A 16,916-nucleotide genomic window follows, 5' to 3' on the forward strand; every position below is an offset into this window, starting at 1 on the left:
ACATGAGGTGACCGGTGTATCCCCAGAGGACACCAGCCTATGCCAAGTGTGGAGGCTGGGTCAGTGTCAACACCTCAGAGCTGTCAGGAGGGTGCTATATTGGTGTTTTAGGTTGCGTGCATACCAAGGAATGCCCTGGTTCAGCAATCCTAGTGCATGGCCCGGCATGGAATGCCAAGTGGGGAACGGCTGCCACTATTCTCAAAGCACCAGATGCCACAGATCGGGGATAAAAAAGGACTGCACCTTTATCCAACACAAAACCCAGTGGAGTGGAACATGTTTCCAGAGTAGAAGCTAAACATTTACGGGCAGATCCAAATGGCGGTTTGGCCACACACAGTAACAGTGATGTCCTGAAGTGATGTCACGTGCGGGCAACGGAGCACAGTGACTCCCAGAGCACATGCGCAGACTGTCAAAAGCAACTGTGTTTTCGTGTGGCCAGCACCAGATGTGAGCTTGAAAAGGAATGCACAGGGGGGAATGGGGAGTGACTGCTTAAGGGTCCCGGGTTTCTTTTTAGGGTAATGAAAACATTCTGGAACTAGATAGCAGTGACAGTTTCACATTTTAAATGTACTAAATGCCACTCGTACATTTTTCCACAGTAAAAAGAAAGATACTTTAATTACTGGCCTCAAATATAAGTCAGAGCCATCACAGGCAGGAGTAACAAGCACTGAAACAGGTGCAGGGAGCAAAGCAGAGTTCGAAATTCCTATCTTAATGTCGCACGCGGTAGCACAGGGCCGAACCACCAAGTGGCTGCAGAGGGGCACCAGACGATGTGATTACTGTTCATCGAACACACCGCCTGCCTGTGTTCACGGCTCGGTTACAAGCTGGTGTCACCTTTATACCGCCTTCAGTACATTTTGTGCTATTAAACATGAAGAAAACTCGCTTTACCTGCAAAGTTTATTGCATAGAGCACACATATGAAGGTTTAACAGTGTTTCAACGTGTGAAATTTGTGCAGAAAAATATCAGAAACACATTTTGTTACAATGATTGCCTCTGCCTTTTATATAAAAGAGATTGTGTATATAAAGTTTTAAAATCTAAGGCACCAAGCTCTGATCTATAACAAAGGTAACAGTACTCTGAATAGCAAAGAACTAGGGAATCAGAAAGAATAACTACTTCCTTTTACTAATTCAAGACTGGTGGCTACAAAGGAAGATGGGCCTGCTTCCAGCTATTTGTGATCCACCAGGAAACTCATTAGCATCAGGACAACCAATCTGAATTCAAGTTTTAGTCAATCGTTTAAGCATGATTCAGTGGATTTCAGGAAACATACATTCTGTGTACACCTGTGTGTACGTATACGTGTGTGCATGTCCACTGTGTATGTGCTTGTCTACAGCGGGGACCAAAGAAAAACACTGCTCCTTTACACACTTGCAGCCGGCAAACAAATTTTGGTTCCACATCTCAAGCCTGAGTGTATACTGAATGGCAGGCCTGGAGAACATAAGCAGAAAAAGATTATACACGGTAAACATGTCGAGGAATTGAACATACCCCATCAGACAACAGCCAAATACTGCCTTATGTACACAATAGAAATAACATGTTCTTATAAACCTCAATATGTACTTCCAAAATGAAATGCTGACAAAAGCAGGAAAGATGAAAAAAAAAAAATTACACCTTCTAGGACCGCCAGCATTTGAAGGTACCAGTGTCTGTGCTCAGGACCGGCAGACTATGGCAGAGTTAAAAACAAACATACATTAACGATAAAATGTGATTCACTCTATCTTGCAACTTTCTGTTTTTGTATATTAAGAACAATCCAACGAAACTTGTGTGAGGAATCTTGAGACCCTTAAGACCCATTATGTTCTCTACCAGACTGAATGTGAGTTTTTATTGCTAAATTAAAGCAATTGTTGGGGCTGCCCTAGTGGCTCAGCGGTAAAGAATCTGCCTGCCAATGCAGGAGACATGGGTTCGATCCCTGGGTCAGGAAGATCCCCTGGAGAAGGGAATGGTAACCCACTCCAGTATTCTTGCCTGGGAAATCCCATGGACAGAGGAGCCTGGTGGGCTGCAGTCCATAGGGTTGGAAGAGTCAGATACGACTCAGCAACTAAACAACAAAAACAAATGTAACTGTTAAATGCAGTAAACATGATTTTAAGATTTCAAATAGGTACTGACAAAAAACTTTTCTTTTGGTGTAAGATTCTCTTAGCATTTTATATATGCTTAAGAGTGAACATTTTATAAAGACACATTTGATACACAAATGTGTTGGCATGAAAATACAAGAATGACAGACAATGGAGATTTTTACAGCAAAATAAAATGACTCTTTACTCAGAACCCTTGCTTATGGGCAAGACTCAAGATGATATGAGCATCTTCTGAGATATGTTAAGATGATTTTTTTTGAGTCATTTTCTTTGCTGGGTTCATGTAGGAAGCAGAGAAATTTTGAAAGGTGGGCCCGGAGGTCAAAATCCAGAGTGAAGAATGGATTCTCTTCTAGGCTGGACGAGGTTTACATATCTGACCAGAGGGAAAAAGAAACGAAACGTTTATTAGTGAAGATGCTGGTTCCATACCAAGTGGATTCTTGCCCCACACTGAGGCTGGCCTGGGACCCTCAGCAGCAGGCCCCCCACCCCAAGTTGCTGCCATACTGGTGCTCTTATAAATGCTCCCCAACCTCCAAATGGGTTGAAGCTGCCTCTCAATTTCAAACAGAGCTTCTCAAGGAAAGAAAAACCAAGGCCTTTTGGTTTTGGAAACACAAGCTGAGGGACTAATTCCAAAAAATTCACCAACCCTCTGTCCTAAATTGGAGAAGGCAATGGCAATGCACTGCAGTATCCTTGCCTGGAGAATTCCATGTACATACAGAGGAGCCTGGCGGGGTACAGTCCATGGGGTTGCAAGAGTTGAACATGACTTAGCGACTATACCACCACCACCACCGCCCTAAATGATCTGTGTGCTGCAGAGCAGCCAGTGGATCAGGAGTGCAGAGGAGTCCACTGTCTGAAATGAACCTACTCTGTGTATTAACAATTGGTCATGTCATGAATGTTCTCAAAACTAACTTAATGAGGGGCTCTTCAACCTAGTTTTAGACCCACCACTGTCTTCTCCCTCACCTCCAAAGTTACACGGTGCCAAGCCCTGGCACAGCTGGAAACAGAGGAGGGTTGAAGGTCAACTACCTTTCAAACGAAGTGGAAACAGGAGAGGGCCTTACCTGATGGAGCTGGCACAGATTTGCTTCTGTTTTTGTTGTCTATAGGTGGCTGGTGACTCAGGCAGGATGTCACGGAGCCTCTCAGCTGGAGTTTTGGGCTCTCAGGAGGGAAACTGGACACAGGTGGTTCTGTCTCTCTTGAGAAGTTGATGATTCGGTCACACACCCACTTCTGAACCTCTGAATGTGAACTCCTGGAAGGCCGCATGGTGCTGCTGGTTTCCGCCTTTCCAGTTTTTGCTGCTCGGTTGGTTGGTCTTTTGGTGGAGGATCTGGAACGAGATATTTGGTTATAATCCTGATTGTCCCCAAACCAAGGCTTTGCCTGACAGAAGCTTTATTATTTTCTTAATACACTAAAACTCAAATTCGAGGATAACTGTGGTCCACAAAATTGATGATAGAAATAACTGAAGAAGTTTAGAAGAGTTTAACCTTCAAGTCAAATTTAGCTAGATCATGAATTATCTGAGTTATTTGGTCTCTGGGATTTAAAAAAAAATCAGTTTCCACTTCTGAAATGGTGGTATTTATGGCAGAAACTGTGATGTCACTTTCAAGGTTACACTATAAAATGGCTCCCAGATATCCTTCCTCAGTGGCAAGTAACATTCTTTTTCAGGCAATCACCCAATGAGCCTTCCTTTCTAAGAATTTGGTCCTGTTCTTCTGACCTTATCTCTGCCCCTCAGTTTCCCAAATGTACAATGAGGACTTTAATATCATGCCCAGAGTTGCAATGGGAATTTAGACAGATAAAATGTCTGTTATACTGCAGTCACTCAACGTCCCCTTCCCTGATTGTATGAGACAACATTAACCAGTGTGAATAAAAACTCAGAATGCAATCAGGTATTTCTGGGTTGAATTTACGTTCTGCCCTTGAACTGTGGGATGCTGGGTTGAATAAGGCTCATAATCTCTCCATTTCTCAGTTTTCTTTCATTAAAAAATACTTTTATTTTTTAGATGTGCTGGATCTCTGTTGCTACACAGGCTTTTCTCTAGTTGCGGTGAGCAAGGGCCACACCCTCGTAGTTGTGGCAAGTGGGGCTCATTAGCTGTGGCCTCCAGGCTCTAGAGCACAGGTTCAATAATTGTGGTGCCTGGGCTTAGCTGTTCCATGGTAGGTGGGATCTGCCGGATCAAGGATCAAACCCATGTCTCCTGCACTGGCAGGCGGATTCTTCACCACTGAGCCACCAGGGAAGCCCATGCCTCAGTCTTCGAGTCTGTAAGAATGGGGATGCTTATCCTTACTGAGTTTGTTCCTGTAAGTAGAGCACTTGACATAGTGTTTGGGACAAACTAAGAGTTCAGTCAGTAACCTTGTGCATCCTTCTGAGGATGCCACTCATAACCCCTCCCAGGTGTACTCTGATGAACTCTGAGTGACTCACCTGGTACTCTTTGTCTGATTCAATGGGTCTTTCACTCCTTTTTGTCTGAAGGTTTTCATGTCAGTATTTAAAAATGCTTTTGTCTCTTTATGGATGTGGCTAGAAGTCACATCTAAAAACTTGCTAGTGTTCTTCACATTTTTAACATGTGTTTTTGGTTTTGGGGATGAATCCACGCCATTTATAGTAGCTAGAGGGAAAAAAAGAAAAGCAGCAAGATTAAAATTGGAGTTTCAACAAGAAAGACAAGCAAAGTGAAGGCTGTGAGCCTGCCAGTCTGGGCAAGCGATGTCTACCTGGAAGACAGGAGTTGTCTGGAGGCAGGACTCTGGGGAGGCAGGGTCAGGCCAAAAGCCCACTGTGCCCTGAAAGCACCAAGGGCCACCTTGAAGGAACATGCCCTCTCCCCTCTGCCAGCAAGTAATGGTGGCTAGAGGGCAGGACGGCTCCGTGCTTCTTCTCCCTCTTTCCGACGACCCTCTCATTTTAGTCTCACCTCTGATCTGAACCTTTCTCAATGGCCTAAGGCCCAGCCTACCCCTCTGCTGCTCCTGCTGCTCTGTTCTAGTGACATTCTGGCCTAAATTCTTTTAGTGCAACCAGCATGTGGCAGCACCACCATCTGGCTCATGTCTGGTTCCCCAATGGCTAAGGTTCCTTGAGGCCCCAGTAGCTAGCAGGGTTCCCATGTGCCTGATACCCACTAAGACATAAAGGGTGGACAAACTGTGTTTTCTCAAATGCCATTACTGTGGTTCACACTCACTAGGGAATGAGACTCAACGATGTAACTTAGGGGCACTCACAGAACGCCAGGATCCTCATTTTCTCCCTGTGAGGCAGGGAGTGGCATTCTACCTGTGGTCAGTCATGAATGCCACACAGGGTCCTGAACTGTGAGATGCTAGTAAGCCTCACACTGAGCTGAGAAAGAGCTGCCATCTGCAGTCTCTCAGCACAAAACAAAAGAACAGTTGTCGTAGCAGCTAATATTTATTAAGAGTTTACTGTGTGTCAAGCACCATTCTTAGTACTTTGGGATCTCACTGCAATCTCATGCCCATCCCAGGAGAACAATATAAGCTTCCCCTTTTTCAGACAGGAAAACTGAACACAGAGAGGTTAAGTAACTTGCTCAAATTCAAACAGCTCACAAGCAGAGGAAGTTTGGATGAACCTACACAGTCTAGCTCCTAAATGGTGATGAACAGAACTCAAAAGGCAAGCAAACCTGATGGATGCACGTCATCAAAGGAATCACCGTCACTTTCTGACTCGTCCTCATCATCTGCCTCATCCTCCTCATATGCATCACTGCTCAGTGTTTCTGTAGCCTACAATGAGAGAAGAAAGTCATGATTGCATCTAACATTCAATCATCCTGACAGTTATTTCAGAGAACGTAGATTTCACGCCTGGATTGATTGCTAACTTTTGTCATTTCAATTAAAAGGTAAAAAAGAAATCTAACCTCTTTAGCCCCAAGAATCTACAGAGGACAGGACAGGTGACCCAAGTTTTGTCTTTCAGCTATGGAAAGACAGCCAAAAATGGCAGACTTCCCTGAATGGGAGCCAAGGGACAACAGCTCTGGGATGGTGTAAAGGCTCTGCCTCCTTGGAGCCCTAAGCTCAGGTGGTGCCACGGCTAAAATGTTCTTGGCTGCTGCTTGAGGCAGGACTTCTCAAGCCAATGTGCTACCTGCTCTCTGAGAGGGTGATTGCCATCACTTTTCAGAAATGACATTTCTATTCTAAATTTTCATAATGATGTGAATGACCACAACTAGGCAATTTTAAATAGGCAAAATATCAGTTTTGTAGCTCAGATGGTAAAGAACACAGAATCTGGGGATAAAAGATCTGTTGTTTAGTTGCTAAGTTGTGTCTGACTCTTTCACAAGCCCAGGACTGTAGCCTGCCAGGCTCCTCTGTCCTTGGGATTCTCCAGGCAAGAATACTGGAGTCGGTTGCCATTTCCTCTGGGAGATCTTCCTCACCCAGGGGTTGAACCTATATCCTGCATTGGCAGGCAGATTCTTTACCAGTGAGCCACCAGGGAAGCCCCCCAAAAGATCTGAGAAGAATGCAAACCATCAAAAGACAAGACGTTGGGGGGAGGGATAAACAAATACTTATGAGAGACCCTGAAAGCACTAACCATAAAAGAAAAAACACTGCTAAATTTGAGTTCATTAAAATAAGCTTCAGTTCATCAAAGGACATTATGAGAGTGTGAGGCAAACTACAGCCTGGGGGCTGATACCTGCAGTACAAATATCCAAGGGGCTCAGAAGCAGAACTTGTAAATTCTCCCACAGATCAGTAGGAAGAATGCGAGTGACTGAATAGAAACTGGGGCAAAGGACTTGAAAAGACACTTCACCAAAGTGAATCCCCAAATGGCCAATAAGGGACTCAACTCCATTAGTCATCCAAGAATACTGATAAATTCCATGATGTGAAAAATCAAGAACATCTATGTAGCAGCAAACAGCAATAAGAAAAGATAAGCCACAAACTGAGAGAAGGTATTTGCAACACATACAAGCAAGAAAGGAGAAGTATCTAGAACATTTAAAGAACTACCAATAAGTAAGAAAAAGATAAGTCAGCCAGAAAGTTTTGGGCAAAAGACTAAACAAAGCATTCCATACAAGAAAAAACATGAAAGCTAACTAAAGATGGGAAAAAACATGCTCAACCTTTTTAATTATCAAGGAAATGTGAAATGTTATTTCATTAGCACCACAGACTGGCAAAAATTAAAAAGTTGGCAAGAATGTAAAACAACAGGAATTCTTATACACTGCTAGTAGGAGCACACAGACTACCTTTGAGGCATTCGAATCTGGCTTTCTCGTCCGCTTCATAATTTCCTCAATTCTCTATTTTTTAAAAAAATAAAATTCAAACATGAAAACATTAAAAACAAAACACTGGTCCTGAAGAAGTTGATTATTTTTGTGTTCCAGAAGCAGACAATACTGCTGTCTGTGCCAAAGTCAATGCAAGATGTTGAGCCAGCAGCTGGGTGGGCACTTTCCTCCAAGCCCAGTTTCACAGTCGGTCATCTAGAAAACACTCTGAATGGTGACAGGTGTACTTGTTACCCTAACACAGAAATCCATATGACTTCTCACTCCTGATTTTTGCCAACGTGAAAATTTATTACTAGATTAAGCACATATTATTGCAAACCAATCAGAACTTGTGAACATGATTTTTGTCTAAACAGACCATGAGTGAAGCTGATGTTAATGAAAAGAATGCACCTCAAAGATGCAATGCTGTCATGGGTTTTGTTACTGGGAGTACATGCAGGAAGGCTAAGAGTTCCCTTCTTCCCTGAAGGTAAGGAGAGCTCTAGCTCTCTGGCCTCCTCAAGGTTACTGATCTCCCTTTGGAGAGGCCGGGAAGTCCCTCAGCCTGGTCTGAGGTCTTCCTTGCTCCCAGAGGAGACACATGGGTTGCACAAATTAAAGTCCAACCTTACAAAGAGCCTGCACCTTGGCCTCTCTGAGAAGCCTACACCTTCTGCTTCTTCAAGCTCAGTTGCTCCAATTTCCAGCACAGTTTAGAAAAAACTCAAAAAACAAACAAACAAACAAAAACCTCAAACTTCTACCAACCCCTACCATGACCCAAGGGATTCTGTTCAAAGGAGCTTTGCTGTAGAGAGACATCCCTGTGATGGTCATCAGTGATCCACAAGGAAGAACTACGGTTATTAAGAGGAGCCCATTCTAGGGAGAAGGGGTCAGATCCTAAGATGAGAGAGTACAGAGGAAAAACAACCCCAGCTAGCATATCACTTGTCATTTTTAAAAACATAGTTTGGAACCATGTGCCCAACATTGTTTTAAACAAAGAATCAAATCCCCCCAACAGAGAAGAGGCATACCTTTTTTCTTTCTAATCTCTCCTGCAGATTCTGTAACATAATCCTCTCATGCTCCTTCTTGCGTTTGTCAGCCTCCTCCTGAGCTTTTATTTTGGCATCACTTTTCTAGGAAATTTGTATAAAAATATCAGTGACTCTCAATCTATCTGAATGACAACAATGCAACAGTAAGATGTTATCCAAAATAAAATGTAACCTTTGGATTGAGAGTCATATATATAACATTCATGGATCATCAGTTTTCAAAGTGTTAGCAAAAATGTACAGAACTAGGCTAACTATTATGGCTAGAGATTTAGAAGGCATGTTAATCCCCTTCAGGACCTCAAGGTTGTCAGACCACTATCATTTTGAAATATGTGACTGTGTAGTCTTCCACTGACACAGGTACCAGGAGCCAAGTCTTACACTTCAAAAGCACCAAGAGTATTCTTAAAGATACTTTCTCAAGGAATGCAAATGCATAGTCATTTATGAAACATATAACTGATTTTGATAAGTGACACACTAAAACTGTTATATAAATTAGGCTATAATAATAATTTAAGCTGAATATTGTCTGAGCTCAGTTTTGGGGTTTACCAGGTGATTTAACTTACACTAGTGAGACATTCTAATTGGTGAATTGCTGAGGATTCACAATTTTCATCTGATCTGTTAGGGGGTGCAGGTATGTCACCACAGAATGCACGATTGGGAAATATCACACAGGATATTTAATCTCTGCGAGCAATCTGGATTTCTTGAAGCCAACCTGTAATATTTATGTATTTAAACTAGAGGACTGATGGTCTGTAATTTGCTGCTTTCTGCTTTTGTTTCACTTGGAAAAATCCTAGGATTCTGCTAATGGTAACGGAGGACTGACAGCAACACTGGGTAAAAGCTAGACCATAATGTAAAAATGCAACCAGAGCATGCAGCATCTGGCCATTTTCTTTCTTGGATAAACAGACTTTTGCTTTGGGTTTCTATTGAATTTTACAATCTGGTTCTCAGGGAGAGCCAGCAAACCTGGAGTTCTACTTTTTGGTCTTCTTGCTCCTGACTCTCTCTCTTCTTCATCTCCTTTGGTTGTTGTCCATCTCCAAATTTTGAAAACTCGTCTTCTTGACCATCATCCACTTTCTTTGCTACATCTTTCATTTTCCTGATGAAAATGAAATGAAATAATAATTCTTTTTATGTGCAGTTTTATAGTGAAGCTGCTTGTGTATAGTAATACAATTTATATTTACACCAGATTCCCTACATTTTGTTATTCCACAGGATGTGCATCATTTCACCTATTTAAATAGGGGGAACTAGCCTTTGAGAAGACAAAGATTTTTATCAAGTAGTGGGCTACTTTGCATCTTAAAACACAAACGCGCACACACACACACACACATATAATCACTCCTTCTTAACTGCACTAGACATATGCTCACACCTGATCTCACATGGGGGTGTGAGAGAGGGAATTTACAGACGGGTCTGGTGGTGCTCAGAGGAGGAAAGTCCAATCAAAATGACTGGTATTCAGGGTTTTTAATGTGAAACTAGCTCTGTTTACATGAACTAATAAATAATATTCTTCAAGTTATAGGGTTTTTTGCTATTCAAAATGTCTCTTCCTTTCTCCCAAACCCATATAAGGTACATGGAAAGGATGACTGTGATTTAAAAATAATAGTTAAAAACAACATCAGTCATTATTCTTTGCAGGTTGTGGACAGAGGTTTACATTACAGGGACCCAAATCAAATGGGCCTCGAGTTCAAAGATCAAGAAACCTTTAGACTGAAGTAGCCCACACCTGTATTGGAGAAGGAAATGGCAACCCACTCCAGTGTTCTTGCTTGGAGAATCCCAGGGACGGGGAAGCCTGGTGGGCTGCCGTCTATGGGGTCGCAGAGTCGGACATGACTGACGCGACTTAGCAGCAGCAGCAGCAGCAGCCCACACCTGTATGTGACATTTGCAGCCCGCAGGTCATTGGAAACCCAGTAAAACATAAGGAAGTATCTTTTCCAAGTTTACAAATTTGGGGGGATAACTTTTTCATTTCAAACTTACAAAAAAGTTTCAAGCAAAGTTGCTTTACCAGTTACTGTCTCTATGTGTGTGTATATATTATTTTTTATTAACTGTTTAAGGACTGAATTCTGAACTGAAAAGATCATATAAAGTATGTCACTGGTAGAAGGACACATCAAAAGGTAAACCGCTTGTGATTATGGATGACTTTGTTTTTTGCTTCTTGTGTTTTTTAGTTTCCTATTACACACATGTTAACTTTTAAGAAAGAATTGTCATTTTAAAAACCTTTAAAAAGAAGACTGTCACCGGGACAAATAGCAAACTGAATTGTATGTTGACCCTGGATTAGAAAATAAAATAATAAATTTCCTGATTTTAGTTATTAATACCCTGGTTACATCAGAGAATGCTTTTCTTCTTAGGAAGTATACAGGGAAGTATTTAGGAGGAAAGGGTCACGATGTATGCAACTTATTCATAAACAGGTTTACAAATTCTAAAGTTATAAAGGACTTTTGAAATAAAGAAAGGGGCTGACACCAGTGAATGCCAACAGCGACAGTCCTGGATGATCACTCAGGTGCTACTGCTGAGGGCTAGGCCCTTGACGTGAGTGCAGATCTCTTTATGCATCTTTACAGCACACCTCAAGAGCACATGACAAAAAAAAAAAAAAGAGCACATGACACAGGCAGACTAAAGAGGAACATGTACTCATCTATGCTAGCGTCCTGTCTGCTTGAAATGTTCCCCACACTGATTCACATTGAAGAAAAAGTCAGTTACTCTGAGAATTTATATACATCTAACTTAAAGCATGACTTTCAGAATTTGGGTCCCAACCAAGATTTACTGTATAGAAAGGATGATTCTGTGCCAACCTTTGTTCCATCTCTTTTTGTAGTCTTTCTTCTTTTTCTTTTTGCTCACGAGCAAGGCGTCGTTTTTCTGCCAAAATTTTTGTTGCCTCCTCAGCATTCTTAGGTCCTGGTGTGCCTTTATTACCAGACTCTAGTTTAAATTAACATGCAAATCAGTTAGGTTTAGCGAACCTACTGCCTCTATGTCCAATAAAGAGGTGCAAGACAATGTGCAATGTTAAAAAAAAACAACAGTATGTCCATGATATAAAATGTATAAATAAACTATAAATGATTTATTTAATAGCTTTTGTTCAAAAGCCCAATTCCTATGCCCTCATGGCCACCCCAAGCCACCAACAGAAGTACCACTCTGTTAACTTTTAACAACTACTTGTCCCCAAAAGAAATAATGTGTTCCTGCTTTGGTTTAGCTGTTTTGAGATACCTGACTAAATTACCTCTATGGAAAAAAATTAAGATGTACTGAATACGGAGGAAGATAAGCTTATGCTCAGTCCAAATGAGGTATAAATTTTTTTTTCTTTTTTGGCCATGGTGCACAGCTTAGGGGACCTTAGTTCCCCAACCAGGGAATGAACCGCGCAGTGAAAGCGCCTAGTCTTTAACCACTGGACTACCAGGGAATTCCCTGAAGTGTACAAATCTTAAGTCAATTAAACAAAAATATATCCAGCATACATTCTGAAAATTGTGCATCATTTTTATTAAATAAATATTATTTCACTAAGTGTTGATAACAGTATGTTAATATATTTGGTTGATCATAAAGTGGCTAACTGTGGATAAACAAAGAAAGCAAGACTATCAGTAAAATAAGGTGACCACATGGAGGCATAGTATTTTAGTTCATGTGACAAATTTGTTTTAAATAAACTACATATGAAAATGAGGATTTTAAGAAATCAGGAATAAATAAATCATAATAAAAAGACTGTTTATGTTACAAAGAATTCACTGTGGAATTCCTTCAAAAAGCAAAATTCATAAGTGTATTTAAAATTAAGTAATGCAGGAGGATTATAGAAAAAGCAAGCGAATTCCAGAAAAACACCTATACTTCTGCTTCATTGACCATGCTAAAGCCTTTGACTCTCTGGATCACAACAAACTGTGGAAAATTCTTATAAATCAATTATATTTCAATTAAAAAAAAAAAAAAAACCAGAAACAGACTCCCAGACATAGAAAACAAACTTATGGTTACCAAAGGGGAAGGCAGGGGGGAAGGGATAAATTAGGAGTTTGGGATTAGCAGATACACACTGCTGCTGCTGCTGCTAAGTCACTTCAGTCATGTCTGACTCTGTGCGACTCCACTGACGGCAGCCCACCAGGCTCCGCCATCCCTGGGATTCTCCAGGCAAGAACACTGGAGTGGGTTGCCATTTCCTTCTCCGATGCATGAAAGTGAAAAGTGAAAGTGAAGTCGCTCAGTTGTGTCCGACTCTTTGTGACTGCATGGACTGCAGCCCACCAGGTTCCTCCGTCCATGGGATTTTCCAGGCAAGAGTACTGGAGTGGGGTGCCAGTGCCGTCTCCCTACTACATACAAAATAAACAATAAGGTCCTACTTGACTGCTTTCACTGCTGGGTTCACTCCCTGGTTGGGGAACTAAGATCCCCCCAAGCTGTGCAGCATGGCCAAAAAAGAAAAATAAAAGATTTATACCTCATTTGGACTGAGCATAAGCACAGGGAATTGTATTTAGTATCTTATAATAACCTATAATGGAAAAGAATATGAAAAGGAGTATCTATACATGTGTATCTGAATCACTTTGCTGTTTACCATAAAGTAACACAAAATTTGAAATCAACTACACTTCAATTAAAAAAAAAGAATGCACGTGATAGTCAAAAAACCAGTATATTTTTTAGAACCCACATACAGACCTGACACATGTTACGGTCTATGCATAAAAACTACCCTACAGCTCCTGATGGAAACCTGCTCAGCTACAAACGGCTGGATGTGCTGTCTCCAAGGATGGAAAATACCTAAGGGCCATCCACTATCAGAGCTGGAAGGAACTGCAGGGACCATCTAGACCATGGCATTCATCCAACCCATCTGTACACACTAAACATCAGTTCCAAAAATGGGGCTAAATAAGAAGTTGCAGCAAGAAAAAACAAGCATTGTGCCAGTGTGACTGGTGCAATGCTCTTTATTTTAAATCAAGTTTGCTTCCTATAGTTCTCTGAACTGGGGAATAAAGTGACAGTTCCCAGACTACCTTGAGATTTTCTGGTGGCTGAAATGAACTTGTTAGTGAAGGAACTCACCTTCACAGATCATATCCTTTTGGCTTGGAGCCTCAGAGTTGTTAATGGTGTTAGAAACGGCTTTGCTTTTCATTCCCATAGTACCTAATGCATTTTGTGCAAATACAGTACGCTGCGTAGGAATTACTTTATAGGAAAAACAAAACTGTGTCGATTGTTTTGACGTGCCGGGTGAAGGTGACGGGGGGCAATTCTTTTGAATTTGCCTACTGGGAAAAAGAAACAGTTAATGGAGGAAGTCTGGTATGACTTTATAATATATATGTACTGATTTTTACTGTACCATTTCACACACTATAATGTCTTGACATCATGATACGATATTTTATAATAGATAAAAGGTAAATTAATTTTTAAAGGCTTTTCCCTTTATATTTTCATTACCATGCATACTACATTATTTATGAAACACTGATGCGAGGTTTATCCTGGTAAAACATGTATCAGGAACAGCTGCAAATAAGCTACTTACCTAGCACTGATGGGAGATGGTGGACGCCACCTTCTTGTAGGAGATGATGACCATCTATAACACGGTATCTGCGATGGTGGTATGCGCTTCTTGGTAATAGGGTTTGAGGGCTGTTCGTCCATTTCTGATTTCTGAACCAATCAATATGATCATATAAAAAAATTACTAGTATTACCTTTTGTGGCTGCCCTTTCAAAAGAAAAAAATTCTGAATAAAATGCTCCTAAAATCCCAATTCTCCTTTCATGCATGAGACTTAGGTACAGACATTCATTCTTCCAGACTAACATTTTATATTATACAATTCAAACAGGTCATAGAAATAATTTAAAATAATTCTTTTACTTCAAAACTTAATTTTATTTGTAAAGCCTAACTGACCTCTGCGATAGTTCTCAAAAACACTCCTTCAGAGTTTAGAAACATAATTCATATAAACCACTATATTTTATCCCTTCTATTAAAAATGATCTATTATTCCAACTTTGGGGGGAAACTCTGAGACAATGAGTATCAGATAATTTTAAATCATTAAAGTGAATATATTTTATCATAGAATGCTGCATGTTGTGAAATCTGACCCATCATCATCTATACAACAAAAAATATAGATTTTAATAGAAAATCTGTCAATGAAAGGCACTTGTCGAACCTGTGGAGAATCTTTCACTTTACCTTGGAAGATATTTCCACGGTCACCTCAGGGGAGGTCTCCAGGGGTGCCTCCACACTTGCCTCAGAAGGCCCTTTCGTGGGCTCCTTGGGGAGCACCTCCACACTCCCCTCTGGGAGTGCATCCATGCTTGCCGCTGAGAACGCTTCTACACTCTCCTCAGGGGATGTTTCCACACTCTCCTCGGGGAGTGTTACCATGCTCGCCTCGGGAGATATGTCCACACTAGCCTCAGATGATGCTTCCGTGCTCACCTCCTGGGACGAGTCCATGCTCACTTCAGGAGATGGGTTCACACTCACATCTGGGGATGAGTCCATGCTCACCTCCGGGGATGGACCCACATGCGCTTCAAGGGATAGGTCCTCACTGGTCTCAGGTGATGTTTCCACATTTGCACAGGGTCCTTCCATGTTCACTTCTGGTAGTGCTTCCACACTCACCTTGGGGTGTTCTTCTGTGCTTACCTCTGGGAGTGAATCCACGCTCACCTTAGGGTGTTCTTTCATGCTCGCCTCCGCGAGTGCTTCCACATTCACTGCAGGGTGTTCTTTCATGCTCGCCTCCACGAGTGCTTCCACGCTCACCTCAGGGTGTTCTTTCATGCTCACCTTTAGGAGTGCATCCACTCTCACCTTAGGGTGTTCTTTCATGCTCTCCTCTGCAAGTGCTTCCACACTCACTGCAGGGTGTTCTTTCATGCTCTCCTCCGGGAGTGCTTCCACACTCACTGCAGGGTGTTCTTTCATGCTCACCTCTAGGAGTGCATCCACTCTCACCTTAGGGTGTTCTTTCATGCTCTCCTCTGCGAGTGCTTCCACATTCACTCCAGGGTGTTCTTTCATGCTCTCCTCTGCGAGTGCTTCCACATTCACTCCAGGGTGTTCTTTCATGCTTGCCTCCAGGAATGTTTCCACACTCACCTTGGGGTGTTTTTTCATGGTCTCCTCTGGGAACGCTTCCACACTCACTTCAGGGGGTGCTTCCACGTTCACCTGGGGGGATTCATCCAAGCTTGCCTTGGTGAGTGCTTCAACGCTCACCTCAGGGGGCACTTCCACACTTGCCTTGGGGGCCACTCCCACACTAGTCTTGGAAGGTATTTCTACCTTCTCCTGGAAAGGCATCACCGCTGTTGACTGGCGAGGCACTATGGTACTCTTCAATTCATCACTGCTATGCCTAAGCAGGGGGATGTTTACATACTGGATTACACTGTGGATGCCTGTGGATAAGTGAGAACAAAGAGTGAAATTCCACACAGGTAGAAATTTGACAAGACGGAAATGTACCATTAGCAGTATAAAAACAAAATCAGTCGTTTATTAGGAAATCACAGGGATTACACACCATACAGAAATGTTTAGTGAAATGGATCACAGACACAAGGCAGAAACATCTCAAAGTTGGTACTTCAGAGGCACTACCACTAAAAGAGAAGCGTTGTGAAAGCAACAGAGCTCTCTAGATGAAAATAAGATGCTTCTCCAAAGCTGATGTCTGCAACAAGCATTTCTATTTTAATCACACTATAGTTCAGAATGATTTTCATAGACAATTACAAAACCTTGGACACTTATAAAAAGTAATCTAAACAAAGTCACCAGGGCCAGGGATTTTGCCATTACAGGTGATTACATAAGACACTCTATATATGATTATTTTAAGATAGAGTATAAACAAGAGCATCTTCTCACCCATACTAAAAACTGCAGTAAGACAGTAATCAGAATTGGAGGAGAAAATGGCAACCCACTCCAGTATTCTTGCCTGGAAAATCCCATGGACAGAGGAGCCCCGTGGGCTACAGTCTATGGGTCGCAAAGGGTCAGACATGACTGAGCAACTAACACACAGTAATCAGAATGGGCTGGATCTCCAAGGTCTCTTCCAGTTTTAACAATCTAAATATTTTTAGCTTAAGAAATGGAAAAAATTATAGTATCTGGTACTAGTTAGATGGAAGAAAGCGATAATACTAATGTTGGGAACTAGGCTGGGGGATTGGCACATGCTCCATGGAAGCATTTTGGCAACAGTGTA

General features: G+C 41.8%; 1 protein-coding gene across 4 annotated transcripts in view; it reads right to left on the bottom strand.

Moving 5' to 3' along the window:
• Window positions 1–903: 903 nt before the first annotated feature.
• MAP7D3 (MAP7 domain containing 3) overlaps window positions 904–16,916 on the bottom strand; it is a 35,695-nt gene continuing 19,682 nt past the window's right edge. The window contains exons 8-19 of one of the 4 annotated variants that reach the window (XM_019955639.2): window positions 15,983–16,098; window positions 14,876–15,868; window positions 14,201–14,331; window positions 13,729–13,937; window positions 11,439–11,568; window positions 9,550–9,685; window positions 8,536–8,640; window positions 7,466–7,519; window positions 5,864–5,966; window positions 4,633–4,822; window positions 3,233–3,504; window positions 904–2,523 (exon numbers count right to left, since the gene is read on the bottom strand). In XM_019955639.2, the coding sequence (XP_019811198.2) occupies window positions 2,516–2,523; window positions 3,233–3,504; window positions 4,633–4,822; window positions 5,864–5,966; window positions 7,466–7,519; window positions 8,536–8,640; window positions 9,550–9,685; window positions 11,439–11,568; window positions 13,729–13,937; window positions 14,201–14,331; window positions 14,876–15,868; window positions 15,983–16,098 (2,447 nt within the window). In that variant the 3' untranslated portion in view covers window positions 904–2,515. Of the gene's footprint in view, window positions 2,524–3,232; window positions 3,505–4,632; window positions 4,823–5,863; window positions 5,967–7,465; window positions 7,522–8,535; window positions 8,641–9,549; window positions 9,686–11,438; window positions 11,569–13,728; window positions 13,938–14,200; window positions 14,332–14,875; window positions 16,099–16,916 lie in introns of those variants that run through there. The other 3 variants (XM_019955637.2, XM_019955638.2, XM_070783810.1) reach the window with 3 other exon arrangements.

The sequence above is a fragment of the Bos indicus genome, chromosome X (assembly GCF_029378745.1).
Source record: "Bos indicus isolate NIAB-ARS_2022 breed Sahiwal x Tharparkar chromosome X, NIAB-ARS_B.indTharparkar_mat_pri_1.0, whole genome shotgun sequence".
In the NCBI taxonomy this organism is placed as follows: Eukaryota; Metazoa; Chordata; class Mammalia; order Artiodactyla; family Bovidae; genus Bos; species Bos indicus.